This window comes from Rissa tridactyla, chromosome 4, assembly GCF_028500815.1.
Source record: "Rissa tridactyla isolate bRisTri1 chromosome 4, bRisTri1.patW.cur.20221130, whole genome shotgun sequence".
NCBI classification, from domain to species: domain Eukaryota; kingdom Metazoa; phylum Chordata; class Aves; order Charadriiformes; family Laridae; genus Rissa; species Rissa tridactyla.
In genome coordinates this window covers 86,284,098-86,308,555 of record NC_071469.1, presented here as the reverse complement: position 1 = coordinate 86,308,555, position 24,458 = coordinate 86,284,098, and the positions used below count along the sequence as shown (strand labels likewise).

Here is a 24,458-nt window from a genome sequence, read left to right as displayed (position 1 = left end):
GTACATGTATTAAACATTCATTATATATAGAAAAAAATCTAACGGATATAATTTAGTTTTCTTCATAATCTTACTCTATAGATTATCAGTCTTAATAAATAAAAGCAGTAATGGACATCAATAAAATATTTATTTCAAAGATTAAACAAATAAATTCGATCTTTAGCAATAAAATCAGCCATTCTTTCATATATGTAAGTCCATCCCCCTTTCACAGTTTTTTCTTTCCTTTCAGAAGACGAAGCACAGGATTGATCCTTCTTCTACAAAAAGATCCTTTTTGTAAAGCAAGGTTTTGTAGCCCTGCCTCTGAATCTCTGCACATTAGTAGGATTTATTACCCATCACTGGAATGGATTAAGAACATGTGAATATTTTAAGGCTTGACACAATATTTAAGGATGATATTCAGTCTGTGGTTACGTGGCCAACAATTACTGTATGTACAACGTATGGTCACTGCACAGTAGAAGCCAGTAGGAATTTACAATGCTATTTCTATTCAGCATTGCTAAGAAGACCAAGATATTGCTTTTAACATTTCTGTGGTGGGATCTTTGTTGGCAATGCAGAAACAAACCATTAGCTTTACACATACTGGCAGGAGCTACTGTTCAACAGCAAAATCCCTGCAAGTCCATTTTCTAAGAAAGCACCAATTTCTTTTTATTCTTTTCACTCACTGAAGATAATCAAAGATCCAAATCTCCATCTTCAGAGTGGTCAAGTGAATATCAAATATCCAAAGACTTCTAGACACTCCACATACTTTACTTCACACTCCACAAGACTTAACCTCCTAACATATACTTTTTTTTTTTTTTGGTTCAACATTACAATGTAGTTGATTTTATAGATGACTGGCGCTAAACTTGCCTCTAAAACAAAAAGCCACATTAGTTTTAACTAACAGCAGTGGCCCTAGAATATTACATGATCATTAAGTCAACAGTGAAAAAGTTTGTAATCCACTGTCAAGTTTCTTTGTCACTTTCTCCAACTGAGTAAAGTTCTCCAAGTCTTTTAAAGCGAGGACCCCATTCACTGAGGTAGTCAAAATTCTGATCTGAGTCTGATGTAGAGGACTCCAATGAGCTAAGGGAACCAGCCGCTGACCCTCTTCCTTCATAGCCATAAATCTGGATAGAGTCATATGGTGGAGCCGTGGGATCATTATCGGCTTCATGAAGCCTTACATTAATAAATTCATCAACATCAACACCATTAGGAACAGGTGCAAGACCCTGCCTGGGCATAAATTGAAGATCAGGCTTAATATCCTTACGAGGCAAAAATCCATTAATTCCATCTGGATTTTGCAAAGTTGCAATGTCAAAAGCTTCTGTGTCTTCTTCTCCACCTCCTTCATCATCATAGCGAATAATATTTTCCCTCACATCTTCATCATCTTTGATGATTAGAGGCTCATTCTTGTGTCTTCTTAGTGTTACAAACAGCACCACAATGACTGCAAAGAAAGCATCACAGGCTGATTAGGTGAAATTTTCCAATCAAAGCACTACATGTTAAGCACAGTTGTGGAAGGTGTTAGTTGCTTTTTGTGAAAATAAGAGTAATAAGGGTAGTGAGAACCTGAAAGACCTACAACTTCAAGCCGAATCAAGTGATGCAAATTTGATTAGAAGCTCTTGTTAGTCCTCTAGTTTTCTATTATCAGCTCATATTTACATCGGAAATTCAATTTTATATCAGCAATAAGATTTCACGTACTTCCATTTTTAAGCCTCAAATTTAGACAACTTTTCCCTTTGGAAAAGTTACAAACCTAGGTGAAGTCAAGCTATTGTGATTCATTGAACATAGTCTATAATGATCTACATTATGGATGGAGTTCTCCAAAATCAGAGGATGTTTTTTCTGAAAACATAGCCTTGGTGACAGAAGGAAATTGGTTTCTTTTTTTTCACGTTTTGCAACAGGCTCACACAATATAACTGAAAAGAGAACGAGACAGTAAGGGAGAAAGAAAGAGCTTAGATACGTCAGTTTTAGAATCATGGACAGATGCATAAGAAGCTCTAAATTGGTTACGCTGTTGTTTTTGCAGCTTAATGCTGAAATCTCAGTTACTGATGTAAATCTCAGTTACAAAGTGAAGCTGCAAAGTGCAGAAATAGGCCTCTTCCTTCATTGTTCTCTCCCCTACTTGCTTGATGTCGTATACAAATTTTGTATGTTTTATTAAAATATACAGTGCTTCTTATCTTGTAAAACTGTAATGTCTCTTATGCCATTACAATCCAGAGCAAACTCATACAAGTCTTACAAGATATAACAAATCCATTTTCCATCACGCGCAGTATATACTGTGTTCACCTTGTTGCTTAACATACCTGATTTGATTTCCTGTTTTATATTCCATACCTGTTTACTATGTACCTTGTGTATAAGACTACTCAGGATTGGGACTTTGCTTTATATGATTTTGTTCTTAGTACAGCAGGGATGCAGTCCTAACAGTAATGCAGATTACATTCTGTTCGATTTTATGTCCTTCTATGTGACTTCCTTGCTTACTTACAGCCACACAGGAAATCAGAAGAATTTTGAACACCAGGCTGTGAAATGAATACATACCTAGCAGCAAAATGATGCACGCTAATATTGCAATTAGGGCCCCCATACTGAGTCCAATGGGAAGTACGTATGCTTCAACGTTACAGGACTGGACAATACCATCACTGCTGCAACCACAGACTCGAATAGTGAGAGTGCTAGTGCTGCTCATGGGAGGATTCCCACTATCGCTTATTACGATTGGCAGTAGATATACTTCTTGCTTCTGCCGGCTGAATCCACTATGCTTTGCCAATATGCTGAGAGTATTATCTGAAAAAGGGAAAATGTGCATTGTTTCACCACATAGAATAACTGCTAAAACCATAGCTTTTTCTTAATGTGTTCAAAAAGCCTCTATACAAACACATACATACTTTATTATACTAAAATGGCAGGTGCATGTGACACAAAAATCCTTCCCCTTTCTGACTGGCTGCCCATGCCCCAGTTGAAGGGGTGCAATGTACGCATTTTCTCGTGTTACGTGGTATGATCATAATGGCAACCCCTCGCTTTCTTCTCTGCATACATCCCTATAGTTGCCTTCCCGTCATGATTCATTACTGTTTTTCAAGTCACACAGTCATAAAAATTCAACCAGTACAACAAAGAGAGAAATGAAATTAATGTTAAAGTAACCCAAACTTAATAAAGCACGTTCATCAATTAAAACAAATGTTCCATGCATTATAAGCACAAATTGCACAATATTTTGCCAGCTATAAAAGGTTCTTTTTTTTTATTAGTGAGCAATATGAAGACAAAGAAAGGAAAAGCTGAATGTATTAAAATTTGTAGGCCTAATTTTCAGCATTCTAAATGTTTATTTGGCCTCAATGATGGAAACAGAACAAACAAAACAGAATGTGTCTCCTATGAAGGCAGCCAGTGAAAATGAGTCTAGGACATTCTTACCTCTGCACACAGATGCAGATACTTAACTTCAGAAACATATAGAGGCATATGACTACATGATCTCTACCCAGACATAACATTACACAGTTAAACCTCTTATAGTTGCCCTGTTTACTTAGAGTAATCATATAAATTCTATTGTGTATTGTTGCAAAAATTATAGCTTTTAGCCATCTAACATCGTATGACTGTCAAATATCAATGATCTTCTATGTGCCAGAATGCTCAGGTATAAACAATGGTTAGTGAAATCTGCAGAACACTTTAATTTATTTACATACTTAAATATTCACTATAGCTTTTAACTGCTTTATTCTGTGGAATAAAAAAAGATTAATTCAGTATTATAAGTTATATACTAACAGAGTGCATATTGACTTGGTACTAGTTTGGGTTTGTGTTCTTTCATCAAAAATAACACCAAAAGTTAATAAAAAGATTCTGGCACACACAGAATAGGAATGTGTGTGTTACTGAAGAATCCAATGACAAATTAAAAATAAAGCTGCACATCAGATTCCAGAGAAGGAGACTGTAGCTCCTTTCATTAATCTCTCTTCTCCTGTGCTAACAAAGTTAATTTTCCTCAAGTATTGTGAACAAAAGTAAGCCTCCTGATATTTTAGATACGATAAAGACCCAATTATTGAGTTTAATTCAAAAAAAGGTATCCGAGTGCATGACAACATGTATACGCATATACATGTATTGACTGTAAGAAAGCTTTGTATCTACTTTGATTTTGGTATCGGTCAGGTGCTCAATCAAAAGCATGAAACAGTTTAGAAATGTTTAATTTGTACTAACTGTGATCACCAGGAACATTTCTGGTGGCTCATGGTATTTGTGCAGCATGTATCACTGCCCCGACATAAAAGACACGTATATGTTCAAAATAGCTGGCAGTCTATGAAGTACAAAAGCCAGAGAAAGTTGCAGGGAAGGACAAAGAGGAAAACGTTAATGAAGTGAATACTGTAAAGGCATTTTTCACATCCAAAAAAAAAAAATTTAAAACACAGTATTTTATTATTGAAGTCCTTCGTAGTAAGGAGCCATACTGATATGGAATAAAGGTAGTTACAGAGTATAATGATTACAGAATGAAATATCACTAAACTTTATGATGTACTGAACCTATATCAAGATATCAATCAGTAGATAAACTCCTATAGTTAATTCATTCCTGCCATAAAACAACAGATGAAGAAAGATTATTTTATATTTAAGCACATGGGGTAATTGTCTCCTACAAGAGCACAAACGCAGCTTTTCCCATTCAGTGACTAAGAAACTGAACCTCTCTTCCTGAAGTTCAGGGTCTTTGATTTTGCAGTCTTACTGTATCCCTTCCGTGGTGGAATCACCTACCAATCACACTTCTGCAGCCTAGACATGTTCTTACTATAATTTATATTGCAGTTTATGTAATCATTTCAGCATTTTTCAAAGCATTTCGAGTATGTAACACATGAAGATCAACCCCAAAATTAATTACTTTATAAAGCAGCATAAATATGGTCACTTGATAATATCTTTGAAGAACAAAAAGGATTCCTAATGATTTTTCGTTCCAGGAATCCTGAGTTTTTATCTATTCAAGTTGGAAACAGTCACATCAAAACTGATGGCACCCTGGAGCTAAATAAATAGTCTAGTCCTTCCTTGTGCCCTTTTTAAAATTAAAGGAAGCATATGTGTTTACTGAAGATAAATTTCAGATATAAGCTCTTAAGAATTCTGACAACTCAAATAGGACCAAACTCCTTGATGATACCCAGTGTTAGATGTGCCACTATGATGCAGTGGAAAAGTCAAGTATGTTTTAAATCAACAATTAGCACACCTTTAGAATTAAGCAAAAACTGCACTCCTCCTCCTTGGTTGAATGTGTAAGAGATTTAAACCCACACGTGTACAAGTTAAACCACTTCACACTTGCTCTCTAGCTGAACTGCAAGGAACAAAGGGAAATATTATGTGAGTAAAATAATATTGTACCTAGTTTTCCTGGATGTTGGTGTGTATAGCTTTACCAAAGTAAGAGTGACTACCACACCTATTGTAACATGTAAAAGGTACTTTTTTTTATCTGATAGCATTCTTTTCCTCCTCCGCACCACGCCATTTTCAAATACTGAAAAACAAATTTTTATGTACATTTGACTTTCTCCTGCAAAATTAAAAATATCTCAGCATAAATTGCATCCTTAATCCCTTTGCTTTAACCTTTCAAAGGAGAAAATATATGCGGGGCTCAATTTCCAGCTCTTTCTGTCTTTGAGGCAAATCCCACTCAGAAGCGTCACATCTGTAATCAGTTATTCAGAACTCCAGAGACTTCTACAGTTATAGTATTACATAGTGACTTCTTGTGCTCTAGAAATCTGTACTGATACAGCCTGTTCCTTCCTATAAGCCTGGTACAGTCCTCTGTCCAAGCTGGAGGAGGGACTGATATGCTGAGCCCTAGCATCCCTGCCCTTTACAGAAATGCAAAAGAGGTAAGGCGCCTGCTTTAGGAAGAAATGAAGAAAAGAAGCTGCTCTTGTTGGTGACAGCTTCGTATCCCTTCCATCTTTCTGACACACTGCTACTCTGCCTAGTTCAGAAAATTCTAATAAACCAGAATCAGAAAGTAAAACAAAGTAAAAAAGGAAGAGTACTATAAAGAGACAAATGGAAGAGGGCAGAAAAAAACAAGAGGAAGGAGGGATGGAGAAAATAAAGTGCCCGTTTCTGCCAATCAGTGAAGCTACTGTGAGTGTAAGAAACCAGTAATGGTTATTAATTCAAGTTCAAAAGAAATGAGATAAGGTAAAAGATAAGCAATGTATGTGGGACATTCAGCTGAACTATTTAAGTGTAAAAGGAATTGAAATGGCTGAATAATTAGTACTATGTAAGAAATGCAAGACAAGGAGAGAAGAGAATAACCTTTCCTTTTTTACACAGGGTTGTTTTTTTGTTAAAAACTGCTGTGTTAGACTAAAGTTGAATTTGTCGTGCCTGAGAAGAAACTGGCAATCAAAGTAGTCAACAGGAAAAGCAAAGTGAAGTGGCCGAATGGTTTTGCCAATGGATGGCAAGTACTCAGTTTTGCCCTGGGAATTCCTTTCCCTTCTTTGCTATGTCCTAAAATAAATACACCTTGGTATTGCTGGAGATGTGACTCTTGAGTGAAGAACAATGACTCCCTAACTGATGTTTTAGTTGGTTCCGACAACTTGGAAATAAATCTTAGCAGCTGATTAGCAATAAAGTCTGTTTATCTCATTGCTTTCTCCTCTCTGTGGACATTCTCTTTACCGGTAGCTGACAAAACAGCAGGAATCTCCTCCAGGAACAACCTCCAGCACGGCTGCATGAATTAACTTGGCAGCAGGTGCTCAGCAGGAGACGGGACAATCACTTTCCACTCATCTTTCCAATTAACCCACTGATCCTCCATTATAGCGCTGTTCAGGTTATTTATTTATTCATGTTACTTTTAGCAAAACAAGGAAAATTAAATGCAGAAAAAAACCCAACCCTCTCTGTTAATAAAGCTCTGAGGTAACATGCCACAGGCAAAGAGGGACATTAAATCTTTACCTCCAGTGAGATATATTCAGGAGATCCTCTGGCACGCTCAATCAAAATGAGCCTCCCTGAATTCTGTACCCTTCTGTGTGAGGAAGGGATTGAAATTCATTGAAATGCCAGAACCCTATTAAAAACCATTTCACTGATGATGTACCAACTACACGGGATGGACTAGGAGCTATATTCTGTCCTGCAGGCTTAAGGAACAGTATAAAATAAGTGATCTTATTAATTATGTTAACTCATCACAAATTTTTGCATCAGTGTAAAGTCAGAGTAACACAGCCACAGGAATACGTAATTACAATGTAGATATGGAGTTCATTTTTACCTATTTTTAAACATAAGACCAAACCAGTCATTCAGATCACCACATGACTCTCAGTTTCTGAAGTTTACAAGCAGATTTGCAAAACAACCATAAAAAAGACTGTTATGGGAATATCTTCCTCACAGCTGGAACAAGGAATGACAATGCAGAAGGTCTTTACAAGACAAAAGTAGTTTGAATAACCACAACTGAGGACATGGTTACCACAGGGCTAAGGGCTTCCTGCAGATTCCCAACTTTTCCCAAGACCCCCTCATCTTGTTTCAGACTCTTGGATAAAAGATTTTGAGAAAAAGTAAATGTAGTAATTTTAATACAAAGCTACTTTTGGATTTGCTGGACATGAGTGACTTTAATGGCCATCAACATCAATCTGGATGTGAAATCAGCAGACAGGAATCAACGTCATCTTCCACTTTGTACAAGAATGCATGTTGCAATTTTAAGTCAAACAATAAAATGCCGGAACAAAAGTAAAAATCAGAAGCAGTAAGTTTACATCCAAGTGTCATTTTCTCAGCACATACTATTGGAATTCTTTAATTCCCTCACGGTCTCTGATATTTTGAGATCAGTGAACTTCCCTGCTGTGTAACCTTACACCTACATAGCTCTTTTTCTGTATTTCTTTTTCTATCCCTTTTATAATGTTCTTAGAAAGATCAAATCATTAATGGTATTAAAGACTTTGTGGTAGAAATTGTTATCTATGCTGGATATGTTACTTATGTGAAGGAAGAATTTTAATTGGAAACTTTACAGCTGGAAACACTAGAATAACAGAAATATATATTTCTTCATGTTTATTAGAGCTATCTTTTTGTGTACACTTTTTAGCCTTAAACAGATTATCTGTGATAGAGAGTCCTTTGACACAAATAGAAGAGCAGCAAGAATATCCTTATTGTGATACTCCCTGCTTTTTTTGATAATGAAAAGACAAGGACAGCTTATTCATTTCCTTTCTTAGTTCATAAATGGCATCTATTCTCACATAAAAACTTTAAATAACTGAGTAATTAAGTTATTATCATCAAGGTTTCAGTGGAAACTACCAAAGTACAGGCAGAAAAAACAAAACGTAAGACATTATAAGAAATGTTAGTTATATAGTACTTTGCAGTCATCTGCAAATGCACTAGAAGGGAACATTCAAGAGAATGCTAAGATAGCATTTCAGCTCTTTGTGATGCGCTGATCCAGCTCTGTGCTGGATGCACACCAAATACATTTTTATGTGAATTCATATATGTATATATGTTAATATATATATATAAATATATAGATATATATGGAACTGTGTCATGTGTAATATTTTACACATGTACCAGATCGTCCTTGATGAATGAATGTCTCAAACAAAATCCTGTGGAACCGCAGTTTACAAGAAAGATGACCCTTTGCCTAATCTGTATGGTAAAGACATGAATGTTCTATTCAAGTAGAAGGCTTATAATACGAAAATAGAGAGAGACCATTTTTATAGTATATTTTGTCTGATTTATGATAGCCAAACCATATGGGCACTGAAGCATTCACAGGTATTTCAAACTGACCTGCTTTTCATGAATGTCAAAAATTTGTGATGTCTTCAAAAAAGCAGATTGATGACTGCTATCAAATTTGATAGCAGACATCAGGTTCAAAAGAAAAAAGTTTTTGCGCTATAAAAATTCAGCTGACTGATCAAACTGTCTCTCCTGCACCATAGTAAGTCACATGCCATACTGCCATATATAATGGCAATTCACAAAACATTCCTGTGACACATTAGCAAACACTTGAATGAATTTTTGTTTTTCTAGAGACTTGGATTTTCTGGAATCCCTTAAAACACCAAAAAGAACATACGAAGAATATATTTCATGGGCAAAAATGTACTGATGAGGAGAAGAACTGGAAAATGTCACATATTTTGTATCTTTGATTATTTTTTTCTTTAACAGTCGGACTAAATAATAATAGCTTATGCCAGAATTGAACTGCTGAATCAGCTAATCAATAAAAAAACTAAACATGTTTCCAAGTCTTGTATTCCTTTGCAGAAATAAAAAGTGCTGCTGGGAATTTTGAATCATGAGCAAAGTAATAATGTAAAAGAATACATCATTCTCATATGTAAAACTTCTTGGAAATGGGAATAATCATGTTAATACTACTGTGATACCAAACTTGTAGTAAATACATTCTTGACAGAATAAAAACACACGAATTAACAACAAAGTGATGGAATAAGCATTTCCTCCTACCTTTTTCCTTTGAAAAACGTGAACTTTAGATAATAGTCTGTGTAATTTCTAGTTCTATTCCTTTGGAAAAATCTGAACTTTAGATAATTGTCTCTTAAGTATTCTAAAACTTTCCTTTGACCTTTAGTCCAGCAGAGCTATAATCAAACATAGCTATATGGTCACTTACAGTCTAGCAGCAACTCTTATCTTTTGTACCTTGGGGTTTTAACCCATTGAAGGAAGGATAGAAAATCCCTGCTGAAGAAATAATAACGTAGAAGGATGTATTGAGTCTGAAATAACAGTAGTTTTATTGTTAACAGGGTAGAGAAATAATTAGGACATACTACCTCTCTCTTTTTAATTTACAGATAATTTCTGCAAGTCAAACCAGGAAACTTTGGGCTCTGGATCTGTTTAAGCTATGCTGTTACCACAGTTGTCTGAACTGTACCCAACATACCTGATTTTAATCTCACCCGCTGTGATGTTATGCCCGTTTATCTCTCTTGAATCCCATGGTGCCGGTTATGATTGACATTCCCATAATCTCAAGTAAATTCAGGCCAGTGAAGATGTAAGATATGCTAAAACAGCACTGGCTCTTGCCTCTCATTTTTCTCTTCTGTATTCAACAAGCCAGCCACAAACTTGTTTACTAATAATCACATTGCTTTGACATGCTTTACTTTATTCGGATCACATCACTACATGGCATGTGCATTGAATGTTACATCTGTAAAGTGTAAGAATTAATGCAGGTTGCCAAGCTCTAGTTTAGAAGGAGAGATGAAATGGCTGTCAAATGTGCTTAGCATTAAAAATACATTATTAACACAGCAATTTGCATAGACTGATGGATCATTTTTGAAATCTACATATTCTAGTTAATTCTATTATCTTGTTATTTTAACCAAAAAGTTTCAGAAAGTAATACTGTGTTTTATAATACTTTGATAATATAATGGCTATATTTTGCATTTGAACCAAGATATTTCCATTATAATGTTACCAGATTCCAAGAAAATGCTGCAAAGATAAATAAAAAGCTGAAACATCCAAGGCTTTGCCATCTGTATTTCTCTTTATGGATAATGGATTCTTATTCTTTCTATGAATGCGTACTTACTCGTGCAGTCTAGAAGGTGAAACTGATGAAAGATGGGTACCTAAACCCCTTAGGTTACTGTGAGATTTACAGTTTTACGCATTACATTGATTTGGGGTTCTCTTATGTGTAAAGCTAAATCTCAAGCAGATTCAATGAATTTTATAGTACTTTTGTTAGGTGATGGAAGAGTTCCAAGAATTCCGTGCTATGTTATTCACCCTCCTCACTTCACAAACATCCTCCAGTTCTCACTTCAGTGGCTTACTTCTAGGGTCTGGAAAAGTTCAGAGTCTTCACAACTATGAAGACAATCACAGATGTTTGAAGTGAATCTTTCTTTCTCGAATGTAAACTATGAATACCATAGTAAGAAAAAACAGACTTAAGCAGGAACATTTTAGTTTTAAAATGTGATGTGTTCTTGGCATTTAAATGAGTTTCACACTCAGCAACTTAACATCCAATTCACCACGCCATGATAATTGTCTTTTCTGTTCCAATACCATATGGAACATATACACACATGCGCTAAGAATTTAAAGCTATTTACCAGTAGATCATATAACAGTCCTTTAAAACTGAATCTGGAATCAGACATATCAACCATATTGAAGTTTTGTTACAACAGCTAGAGAGCCAAATTCAAGCCATGCCAGTGTATTTCTAATAACTGCTATTTTTTTTAATAATGTTCACTTTGAAATAGAGTGGCAGAAAGCAACAGTGTCAGAAATCAACTGCCAGACTACCAAAACAACCAACCAGTGTTTATTTGAATGCCACCTATTTGTACTGGTGTAATAAAGGTTCTTGTCAGCACTTCTATTAGAAAATGCCAGTTTTCAGGGGTTTATAACTCTGACATAGCAACTTACTACGAGAAGAAATTCAGAATGTGTAGTGTCTGCCAAAGAGCATTGAAAGTTAAGTACAATGTACATTGGCTGAGGCATTTTAAGTCAGAAAATAAATTAAAAAAAAATTTGACTTAACATTTTCTTGAGCTGGTGCCACTTAAGAAAAAAATGAGGCTTTGATTTTAAAAAGTGATGGATCCTGCTGTTCTTATATATGCAGAATTCCCTTTAACTTCACTGAGAATAATTTCTGTGAGAGAACTGAAAGGAGTGCCATTATACATTTTTGTAAATGTCATCAAGAGTTATATTAGCTTTTTGTAATTTGAAAGACTGAAATGCTATGGTATAAGATTGCCCCTGGGCACACAGGCAGCATGATAATGACTTTTTGAAGACGTTCTTATATGCAGATTACGTATAACAATAACAATTTGTTATCATCAGGCCATTAATGGCAGTAATTTATGCCTCTGTCTTACACCCAAAGTATACACATAATGTCTTATTATATGCACACCTCTCAATGAAGATGTCTCTCCTATGGTGAAGACTAATGGTCATTTGAAATGCAGGGAACAGCAAAATGCATCCAGAGAAGGAATTTCAGTAAGTGAAAAAAAAACAATTACCTGTCTATAGAGTGGAATAGATTATATAAAGTTTTCCCAGATACTCTTGGGAATATTTCTGCACACCACGGAAACATTACATAGAGAAAACTTGGCATAGCCAGAAGTTCCAAACTAGCATACACAGTCAGGTTACTAAGAGTCAAAGCAGGTCTACAGGAACACACGTGCATATCCATTTAAATTTCAAGACTGGGACATACTGCAAGACCCTAACTTTGCTATATATGCTCTGTGACACAACACATAGCTTGGAAAGAAGCAGTACCCAGGGAAAGATGTTGACATTTGAAGTCTGCCTCACTGCTGTAGAGATATTACAAGGTCAATGCTTAGATTAGTAAATATCTTGCAAACTATAGAATCAGTTCATAAGATGTTTTAGAATTTTCATAGAATCACAGAATGTTGAGGTTGGAAGGAACATCTGGAGGTCATCTGGTCTACTCCCCTGCTCAAGCACAGCTACCTAGAGAGCCCAGGACCATGTCCAGGCAGCTTTGGAATATCTCCAAGGATGGAGATTCTGCACATAGTAAAACATTTGTTAGTCACAAGTGAAATACGTGCGTGACAAAACAGAAGATGCCTTATTCATTCATTCTCTTCATATGAAGTGGAGAAGTTGTAAGGTACAAATACAGAATGCACAGCTATACTAAGAGAAAAACTTGCATATCACAGTGAAATTGTCCCTGTTGTCTTCTAATTCACAATGAAGAGTCTGACAAAGTACAAATTAAGCGTATAGGCAGAAGCTGCAAAAAAATCTGAAGCAGGATCAAGTAAAAGTATTACAGGAGACTAGGCAATTCTACTGGAAAAGGAGAATGAATCTTAATATACCAAGAAAACCCTCAAGATCATGAAAGAATACCTAAATAGTCAAAAAAGAGTCCAGAAACAAACACTTTGAGAAAGATACATGTTTCCTCACTGGGAAAAAGAAAAGAAAAAAGATTAAGAAAAACAATTTTAGTCTAGAAAAAGCTAAGTTCTTTATACAAAGTTTTGAAGCAAGTAGTTCTGCTAGACAGACTGCATTAGAATTCTATAAAGTTTTTAGCAAATACATCTTTTGGTCTTGCATGTTAACAGACGACAAGCACAAAATAAGGGAAAGTCAATTTGTTATAAAAAATATTTTTCTAATTTCGAAATAAAAAATAGTAGTAGAGACAGAAGTTGTAATGTTGTGGGATAGATAAAGATGATATAGAAGGAGACGTACGGTGTAGAATTGAGTCTAAACTACCTTCCTCTATACTTAGTATTCCAGGTTGTATCAAAGATACAACAATGCTTTAGCTACAGCTGTCATTAGAGTGGGCTCCACCACTTCCTTCCCTGAGCTACAGAATAACTTCTACTTTTTTTCTAACTGGGAGTTTCAGAAGAATCCAAAGAGACACTGTAATGTACTCTTGAAAATCTCAGTCTTTACTAATCTATAGGGAGCTGCTAATAGGTACCATTAATGTCAAATGTGAGTATCAGATGAATGTTTTAAAAGAACATCTGCAGTGTATGCACGGCACAATGACAGGCACAGCAATTAAATGACTTGTCCAAAATCATACAGGAAACCTGTAACCAAGCTATACAAAACTATTCTGAACCCCAGAACAGTTCTTTAACCAAAAAAACCCAGTACTCCTGTAGAGTGCTCTGTCCGATTTTCAGCTGGGATAGAGTTAATTTTCCTTCTACTGGTTGCTGTGTTTTCAGATTTGGTATGAAAGCAATGTCCATAATACATATTGGTGTAGTTGTCGCTAGGTGATGTTTATACTATTCAAAGACTTTTTTCAGCTTCCCATAGAAGCTGAGAAGGAGCAGAGACAGAACAACTGAATGGCTAATGTAATACTCTATACCACAGACGTCATGCTTGGTATATAAATGGGGGTTGGCTTGGTGGGGGAAGGATCTGTAATCACTGCTTGGGATGAGCTGGGCAACCAATTAATCAACTTGTGTTGTATTACTTTACCTTGTCTTGTATATTCTTTTACCATTATTATTATTATTGTTATTCTCCTTTTTCTATTATTGTTCTATTAAACTGTCTTTATCTCAGCCCATGAGGCTGGGTTGATTTTTTTTCCTTTCCTTTTCCCTCCTTTTCTCCCTCTTCTCCCTGCCCTTCTTGGGGGAAGGGGGAGAAGGCGCGAGCGGCTGTATGGTCCTGGCTGCTGGCTGGGGTTAAACCACGACATGCTTTTAGTTCACAAGGTCTTAATCTTCAGTGGGGTGAACACTGTATAATTTACAGAAGGGTCATATATAATGGATGAAAACATTATAGAAAGTGACATGACAGAGTTAAGCGACAAGTTCAAAAAGGCTACATGAAACATTTTAATCTTATTTCTTAATATTTCCTATAACCTAGATTTTAGCTTTAATTTTAGGTTAGACTGAATCAAAGTTTCCTAATAAAACACAAACAACCCTAAAAACTTCTGTGTGTTTTTATGAGAGCAATTTGAAACTTATGTCATTTATTACATTCTAAAAATTAAAGAGAAGAAAAAAAGTCAGTGTTCATATTCAAGAGAGTCCAACGTTCTACAGAATACAACGGAGTACTTTCATCAACATATCTTAATATGGGCAGACAGCTACCACGACTCTGCTGATTCACCGCAATCTACTCCACATCCATCCATGGTACCTTCGAAGGACCCCACTAGCTCTCCCTCTTCAACACCATCAAGCAGACATCTGGTCCTTTTCTTGAAGTTCTTCTATTTATCTCTCCCTAACAAGCTGGCTTATTATCTCACTTCAAACAGGGGGCCATCTTCACTCCCTCTATAATCAGCACTGATTACCAAGTATGCACATCCTATCATTTGAGGATATGCAAACTCTTTCCCCACACTAGACAGGTCAACTTACGCGTTTCATTTATTTTGTACATTTGGCTCAATATATAAGATCTTTGGGTTCAGTAAAATCATGTACTCTACCACTTTTAGGCCTCTGAATGGATTGCTTTCTAGGCATATTTATTATATAAAGTACTAATAATTACATAAATATATCCCTAATTAGTGGATGCTTGCCAAACAGAATACATCCTAATTAGACAGAATTAAACGAAGACCAACAAAGTGATTTATTTTACAACAAGGCCACCCATACAAATTACAAAATCAGAAGTTGATGGGAAAATACCATAAGTGGTACAAAAAAACCCCCAACCAACAGAATAAAAGCTTGGTCTCCCCTATTCTTTAAAGCATGATGTGAGAAGTTCTGGTCAAAATGATTAAAAATTTCAGATTTCCTTCATTTTGCTCTTGCCAGGGAAATACAGCCCATTCTTGAACAGTCATCTTCTTAAAAGGAGTAAGGAGGAAATGAAAGGGTACGGAATAAATGTGACCACACCAGACAGCTTCAGGAGAATGTATAGACACAGAGCTCACATAATAATCAATGTAATGGTCACATTGTAGGAAGAATGACTGAGATACCAAAAATAATTACTTCCTTCCCATACACCACTTGTGTAATTGGTTCAAAACAAGATGCAAATTGGAACATGGTATTTGTCTTTTTAATTCACATTATAATGTTAGTTGTGCAATAGTTTATCAGACGAGCCTTGAGGCTAAGTGTGAAAAATTAATACGGTCTATTTTAATGGAGGAACCATGTACAAATAGTCTGTATACTTTATATCTGTTATAATGACAAAAGGAGATTTTTTACTAATCAAAGGAAAATTTAACAGCTAATATGTGATGATTCCTGCTTATATTGTTTTCATTTTTAGCCTGTTCAGATTCTTCCTCTAGTAGAAGCGTTGGGGTTCTTTTAATCTTTACAAATGAAACTTTAAAATGGGACTCCCATCTAATTTCTCATTAATTGACAAAAGTACAATTAGAGCAACTAATAAATTAATTGTTATTCCCCCTCAAAAGATTGTACTTAGAAAGCAATAAACCAAAGAAACATTCCATAATGACAGCAACCAATAAATTCACAAGATGCAAAAAAAGGAAGAAAAACTGTCCTGTGCCATAATTACCCATTAGGTTCTTAGAGAGAAAATCCAAATATTTGAAACAAACCAAAACCTACCAATGAGGTGAAAAGAGGGGGACTTCTTAAGATGCAATATGTCTCCGTTGGGTAATATATTGAGGTGATGAAGAGGTAGAGGCCCTACCAGAACCTTCAGCTCTAAGACATCATTCCTCCTACTTTAATTAATTTAATTAAACCCACTTAGAAGAAATCAAACATAGTCAGTGCATTGGCCATGAACACTTCCACTACAGGAACTGTTTCTTGCAGAAAACCTGGAGGAATTAGATTCACCCATGAAAACAGAACTGGTACTTTGACAGAAATCTCTTAACATATTTTCAGAAGATTGTTGATTAAAAATCTGGAAACTTATATCCAAATATTCTATATTCACTTAGTTATAAATACTACTATGAAATAATTTTAAAGTCCTAGAATATAATTATCATGGGTGCTGTTGACATTCAAGGAGTTATGGTTTTTAAAGCACCTGGGGAACCTTTGAAAATTAAAGGGCTACTGGAGCAATGTTTAATTGGAAGACAAATTCCAGAGAGACGCTACTGCGGATCTTACTGTTGTCCTTATAGCACTTAGTTGAGAAGTTTTTTACTCATTAAGAACAACGCCTTTCTGTCTGCTAAGCAGTTCAGTTTTGAGACCCTGATTTAATGTTTATTTTCCCCATTATGTGTCTGAAATGAAGTCACACTGAAGATTCAATTTGTTCTTATCTCTGTTATTTCTTTCATCCACATTCCATATTATTACTAAAATAAATTTATTTTCATGCTAATTTGCTGAACAAATTCTTTTCCTCTTCTGTTTTGTTGTCATAACCTTTTATCCCTTACTTAGTCTTTTAAAGTCATGGCAGTGTTGCTCCTTTTTTCTTTAGTTTTATTATGAAATTAAAGAAATAAAGTGGAAAAAGATAAGTATGTTACACTATCTGAGCATGATGAAAGTCCTACAGCAGGAAAATTCACAGCTGTCCAATCCATCTCCTCATCATGAGTAAGCACTGTCGTACATATGGTGCACAATACTGACCTCAGATCTTTTTCACTCAGATTGCATCTGGTTCTTAATTAGTTTGATTTATAAAATGAAACATAATTGACGCCTTGGCAACATTATGTTGCTAGCAGCACAAATAAAAAATTAAGGAGGAGTGAAGTAAAAGCCTCTTTGGTCATGTATGCATAATGGCATGCTGCGTCTATACTGTATTATCCTGTATTTCATCACTACATTTCGTGTTGTTTTGGGCTGGGTCATGTTTACATAAATGTCCTGAAAGAGCTATGTAATTGTGATTGATTCATATGGTTAAAAAAAAGGCGCTCTCTGCAAGGATGCGATGCTGTGGAAATTAGTCTTATTTTCCAACATGCATATATAACTGTTCTGTAGTTGTCTGAAAGTTTTTATTTGTAAGGCTTTGAAAAGAATTGTCATCACAGAGCTAAACTAAAACAGGACTGAAAGGTTAAACAGCATTTGGAACAGAAGCGCTCCCAGAAAAACGCTTTGCCAGCTACAAAACTATAAAAAGTACAGACGTGCTGGGGAACACAGCAGAGCTGAAGAAGAGCCTAAAGATGCCTAAAAGAGGACAATCAGCTTACCAGATGGCCCCCTCCTTGCCGGTTCATTCATCAGGTTGGCCTGTCCAGTCGAATGAAGACTTGATGGATGACATCTGGCTTAGGGCGGAGGAGAGAGGGAATCTGTCTGGAGCCCTGCATCCTGAATACAGGAGAGGAGTGAGTAAGGTTTCAGATGGACAGAACAGACAGAATGGTCAAAGCGTGGAGGAGCTTGGTAGCTGAGTTAGCCTTTGAAGAGCTGATTCTATTTCTCTGACATTCAGTTTCAGCTAGAGCAGCTACGTGCACCAAGAAGGATGCAACTTTCTAGCCTTCGAAGTGGTGAAAAGCACATAACCATTGTAAGAAGGTGTAAATCATCCAGATAGGGTTAAAAAGTACGTTTGCAGAGGAACTGCACTTAGTCTTCACCTGTTCTATGGTACTAATTAGAAGGGAGTCCAGAAAGAGCAGTGATCTGCATGCAAGAAGAAAGATGGGAAAGACAGCAGAAGCAGGTGTCAGTGAAGGAAGTGGCACACAAAGAACCGGAGTGGAAAAATGCTGGTTTCCCATCTACATTCACGTAATCTTCACTTCAGAAAATAACATCACATCCTTCTACACCAAGGAAGTAGTTTTAAATCGCACTCAACTGATATTCAACATCAAGGAAAAACAGAACATCAGGGAGTAACAGAACATACTCAATAGTGATGATAGTAAAGAAAGAAGGGGGAAAGAAGCAGAAAGGTATAAGGTATGAAAGATATATACTGAGAATATTATTTTCACTGACGTTCTCGGACTAGATGGGACTAACACTACACTGCTGTACCATGGAAAAGTGTAACTTTGCTAGGACCACAAAATGGTATAGTAGAAAGAAACTGAATATATTACTTCAACTGCAATGTGAAATCGTACAATGGAAATGGAAATGCATTCAGTGCCGGGCAAGACAGAACTTCTGACCGTTACTGGAATGTATTGGGGTTCCTCGGTAACATCATTAACTTAAAATGCTAACAGTCTTCTAGAAATATCTGTCAGATATGTAAATAAGAAAATTGATTACTTTTCTTACGCAGAATGATCTAACATATTTTCTCATCCAAAGCATTTTCAATCAGGTCAATTGTCTAAGGACGAAGGATGAAGGAACCCAAGTGTAATAAGTAAGAAACTGTATTTCCTCTGTTACAAAAAAAAAAAATTATTTCAGGGACGCGACACTTACCACCTAATGCATAACCACTCGCTCCAGGAAAAGTATTTGCACTGCGTGAATACTTTTTTGCGTATTATTCTAGAGGAAGCTAGAATCTGTCCTTTCCTTTTTAAGGCCCTGATACCCCTGCCTGCCTGCTCCAATCATGAGGGAGGAAAGGTAGCGTAGTGTTCTCTTATCCACACAGCTGGACCAGAATTCTTACGTGCTTCCCAGCACACAGACCAGGACACACTGGAGACGTCTCGGATCCAGCAGTGCAATATAACTTGTAGATCATAAGTAGAAAGTGGTAGTTCAGGCCTGTAAATCCCATTTTGTTTTTAACTGAGAAAGGTAAAAATACATCCAAAACATAATTAATGGTTTTCTGAAACATGATTTCATGTCAGAATAGTCTAAATCCATAGAACTAAACCATTTAATGGAGCTTAGCTACCTTAACTATCACATGATTTTTGATAAAACTTAGACCTTTCTACTCAGCAAAATATCATCTTTATGCTTTCTTGTTTTAACTTCTGTAAATTACAATCTATAACATAAGCAAAAAAGAACTTATTGAACAAAATCTTTCAACCACATTAAAAGGGAAATATTTCAATAATTTTATATTAACAATTTCATTATTAACTATGTCATTCATTAAAAAAATCAATAATCTGAGGTTGTTCTGGTATCCTCAGTTTATAAGAATGTTGAACTTTGCTATTTAAACAGCTCCACTTTTAATGCCATGCTGAGAAAAAGATTGATAGTATGATATTTATAATACGTTTTTTCACACTATGAACACTCCTGGAGAAACATGATGTGTGCTTGTGGATGGCAGATTTTGGGGACATAAGTGCCAGATTATAGGTTACGTTGTGTTTGTTGTTTTTTAATACATTGGAATACTTTATTTTTAACTCTACTACTTTCACACTGAATGCACCTTGCTATGCAAGGATTCCCTCTGATTTCTGGTGACAAAACCATGCCTATTAAGACAGATGCTGATCAATGCTGTTTTCTAGATTATGCAGTATATTCTTTTACAATTTTAGATGCAGTCTTCTAGATGTTATTCCATACCACTAATATTGGCAGACATGATAGAAAAATATTTATTTACAGGCTGCAAGACACATCTCTGATCATATCACTTACTTTTACTTTTCAAGAAAACTACTAACAAGGATGTGATTTGGTATGTTTTAGAATTGTACTTTGAAAGTCTAATTATTGATATATAAAAGAAATGAGGATGTTAATTAAACACATTAGAAGTATACAAGCATGTGCTTTCCCTCGAGAATTGCCATTGTGAAACACCCTCTGGCGTAGATGGCAGCTGGGCCACAACATTTCCCGAGGCTCTTGAAAAATTGCACGAAACTGCAAAAATGAATGAGGATTTACTGCTCATATCCAAGGGACCATATGGGTGCTGTTATTCTAGATGTTCATTGTACATCCATCAAGAAATGATGGGTTTAATGATGTCCTTGCTAAGGCAATTTGTACCTGAGGTCAGTGGGTTAACTTTGAAATTGGGCAAACTGGAAGGAGGGCAATGAAATAGCAGTGCCACCTCTTAGCTCTCTGAGGTATATATTTGGAAAGAAAAGTCAATCAAAACACAGAAGGAGCTTTAGCTGGCAGCTGAGACAATGGCAGAGCGACTTATCAGGAAATGCCAAAAGAAAGTGATTCAGGGAAAGAAACTCATTTTAACACATGAGAGTTACTCTTGTGGGAACAAAAGACTCACCCTCCAGGTATGCATTTGACAGATGCTGCTAAAAATATTTTTCAGGAAAAAGATGTGGAAAAAATCTACATTAAAAACACAGCGACACAGAAGTACTTTCAGAAATGAAGTAGTGATGATCGTTTGTTTTTATTATTTGGGATATCTAAAAGAGAGGTTGCATGTAATTATCTTCTCTGGCTATTTCTAAATAGTTTAGAAATATTTGTTTATTAATGGTAAAGAGGTGATAATAAATAGCAAATATTTAAAAATAAGATGTGCAATAGTATACAAAGGCATGCAAGCCAGTTTGTGATTGAAGTGGTTATACCAGGCTATTTTCTTTTGAATACATGACACATTGCCTACACTTTCAAGGCAGCACAATGAGGACATAAGTGACAGATTAAACTTGCTAGATGGAAATAACAGAAGAAATGGACATTTAAACATGAACATTCTTGGAGCTATTATAGGTACCATAGGTATAATAGACTAAGCGTGGCCGAGAATAAATATGAAGTTCATTATAGAGAACCAAGAGAACAGTTCATCACTGAAGTACATATAATGCTTCAAGTTAAAAAGAAAAAAAACCTCTTTACCATACACTCACTAAAATCCGTTTGGCCCAAATTCAGAGCTCAAATAACCAGATGGACATTGAATATTCTGGGGAGAGAAGAGGCTGGTTACTTGTAGGGCTACTGGACTTCTGCAGGGATATGACCGCAAGCCATTAAGATGGTTCTGTTAACCTAAAGATGAGGCCTGCCCATGTTCTGTCAGCTCGGGGATTGCTTCTACTCCATAAGCCCTAGTAAGAGGGATGTAATATCACATCGATACAGTAGAGATGCACCATTTCTTCTGGCAGAAGAGTTACTGCATCCAAAGGCACTGTAGAACATTTGATTCGGGGTTTATTCCATCAGGAAACAGAATTTGGCAAAAGAATAATGGAATCGCAACGGAAACACCTTTTGGGAAAAACTTTAAGTCTCTACTTTACAGCAAAGATGTGTTTGCTAGTTTTTGAAAGTAAAAATTGCACTGGCAGCATATCAGAAGGTTTACATCTGTGAAAATGCTTTTATCACAAAATTCTGTTCTCACTTGAACAACCTAAGGAAACCATAAGAACATCAGGAATTCAATGCTGAAAACAAGTATTGCTGCGAGCGTATTGTTTGGGATGCAGGAGACGACCCATGTACTGGCATTAGATTTTAGGTAACGCTTTGTGAAGATCACTCACCTGAGAAAAGACTGTCAACAAATGCTAATTCCATTTCCAGAGGCCTCATTTCAATTTACTGATGCCATGACAGTACAAAATCCTTATCAGTTGTCTAAATTCCTGTCAGCTTTTTGTCATTTATTGTGATCCTACGGCTTTTTGGAACGGTTAATTCCATTCAGCTAAGGAATCTACGACACATTGCTGGAGTGTATCAACACCTGCCTAAACACCAGATATTTTCATCTGAAGTTTTAGGGTTTTTCTGGTTTGAAGTTTGTCAGAAAACATTACACAAAACATTTATTTTCATTTTTCACGTTTCTGCTCTTCTGCACAAAGACATGAGAAAGGGAAGTGAACGCACAGCCAGCCTGTATGAGTTTATGCAGTCAAGGATTTGTTATGTCATGGAGCCACAGGCTTAGTCACCTGGACTAACGCAGAAAACATTACCTGATTTTCGTGTTGCATTAACTTCTTCTATTTTTATTACATAATTTATTTCTCTTGTGAAGGTATAAACGTTTATGCATCTGGCAATCTAAATGATCAGTATTCCTTGCATTACAGTTTGAGAGAGTAGGATAGCTGTACTTCAGATTATCAGTGGCTGCTGATTTAGCCAAGGCATGAAGCCTAAGGAAAACCACTCAGTAACAGAAATTTGAGCTCAGAAAAGAACAGAAAGAACAGATCAGGGAATATGAAGAACGAAGATTTCTAAAGAGATGATCTAAAGACATTCAGTGAGATGCATGATGACATTTAAATTTACATTTTTACATTATTTACATCAGAAAGGCACTACAGCCTCTACAGTTTTGGGCATCTTTTGGGCAATCAGAAGGGACTGTGAATATGCAAAGTTAACAGACCAAACAAATAAAGGATACTAGTATATCATTTCAAGGAACAGATTCTGCTAAGATCACAGGATAATTTCTATAATATATAATATAATATTAGGAGAAGTGGAGCTTTTTGTGGTTTCTGATGAAGATAACACCATTGTGTCACTCAGTTAAACGTATTTGGCAATAACAACGTAGCCGATCATAATATTTGTAGTATATTTTGGGCAACACAGTTAATTACTGAAGTATCATGTGAACTTCCCTTAGGGCAATCTGGAAAGTTCAAACAATAGAATTAGCCTGTATGCAGCAAACTAAATTAATTAATGGTTATGCTTATGTTCCATATAGGAAGAGAAAATTCCCGTATACATGCATCTTTTATATTCCTTATTATAAGGGAGAGAAACAGAACATCACCATCTTCACATGGCAGATGCCAAACTGGGTTGTTTGCATACTAGTGCCACCAGATCAGTGGTGTCACTAGTCATTACTTCGTGAAGTAGAGAAGTAATTGCCAAATGCTACAATCTTACCTAAAGCACAAAAGAACCCCAAAGGGTAATATAATTTCGCAAACACTCTTGAGGAGGGGTACTTTCGTTTATCTCTGCACTTGAGAGAATTTTGGAGAAAGGCAAGATATCAAAAATCATGTAAATAAAGAAAAAAATAATTGCTAGTTCTAGCAAATAAAAGATTGGGTTTCTATATTAGGTTTCCTGAGAAAATGAAATCCATTTATAATATCCATAAAAGGATAGCGTCTCTTCAGCAGCCATCAAGGCAGTCTCTGCTGCCTTGAAAAATTTGTCAGGGCCAAGAATATGGGAGGGAGCTGAGGCTGAGGTCACCGCCAGGAAGGTGTCTGTGATTTTGCCCACCAGTATGAGGAAAAGGTTTTCTGTTCCAAGCCTAAGTGGGTTGTGCACCTATCTGAAACAGGATTCTCCAGAAAGTAGGGTTTGTTATAGGCATTTTCTTACATTGCTTCTAATAAACCACACCAAACTGGCTTTTGGACAGCCCAGACACTCATTAGTGCAACTAAGGAGAAATTCGTCTTGCAAGTTCAGTTTTTCTAGGAATACTGGAGTTTTTTCAACAAGAACAATCACTCGTGCTTATCTAGCTGATATATGCAAGACAAAGTCATGGTCAAGTTCATTGTTTAAGTGGCATAACTAAATAAAGACTTACTAAAGATTTATGATGTTTAAATGACACGAAACCTCACCTCAACCAGATTATACCCTGATTTTGGCTTTGACAGGAATATTTGCTTCCCGTGGGAGATCATGTTCTAGCATCAACCACTGACTGCATCGCTGGCTGAGCAATCTTGATAGAAAAGGATGGTATGCATAGTTGGAATTTTATTCTTGGATACTGCAAGATTAAATCAAAAAAGTCTCTTCACGTGGCTTTTTAATTTCAAGAGATTTCAGTTGGTTTTTTAAGAGGATTTACACATTTAACTGATGCCTTCAAAACTGTAAAACTGAGTA

General features: G+C 36.1%; 1 protein-coding gene across 7 annotated transcripts in view; it reads right to left on the bottom strand.

The window, feature by feature from the left end:
• Nucleotides 1–927: 927 nt before the first annotated feature.
• The window catches only part of CDH8 (cadherin 8), a 132,103-nt gene continuing 108,572 nt past the window's right edge, over nt 928–24,458 (bottom strand). For 6 of the 7 annotated variants that reach the window (XM_054199059.1, XM_054199061.1, XM_054199060.1 and 3 more), the window contains 2 exons: nt 2,599–2,850; nt 928–1,468 (listed from right to left, as the gene is read on the bottom strand). In XM_054199059.1, coding sequence (XP_054055034.1) covers nt 975–1,468; nt 2,599–2,850 — 746 coding nt within the window. In that variant the 3' untranslated portion in view covers nt 928–974. Of the gene's footprint in view, nt 1,469–2,598; nt 2,851–17,920; nt 18,042–24,458 lie in introns of all 7 variants that reach the window. The other variant, XM_054199064.1, reaches the window with a different exon arrangement.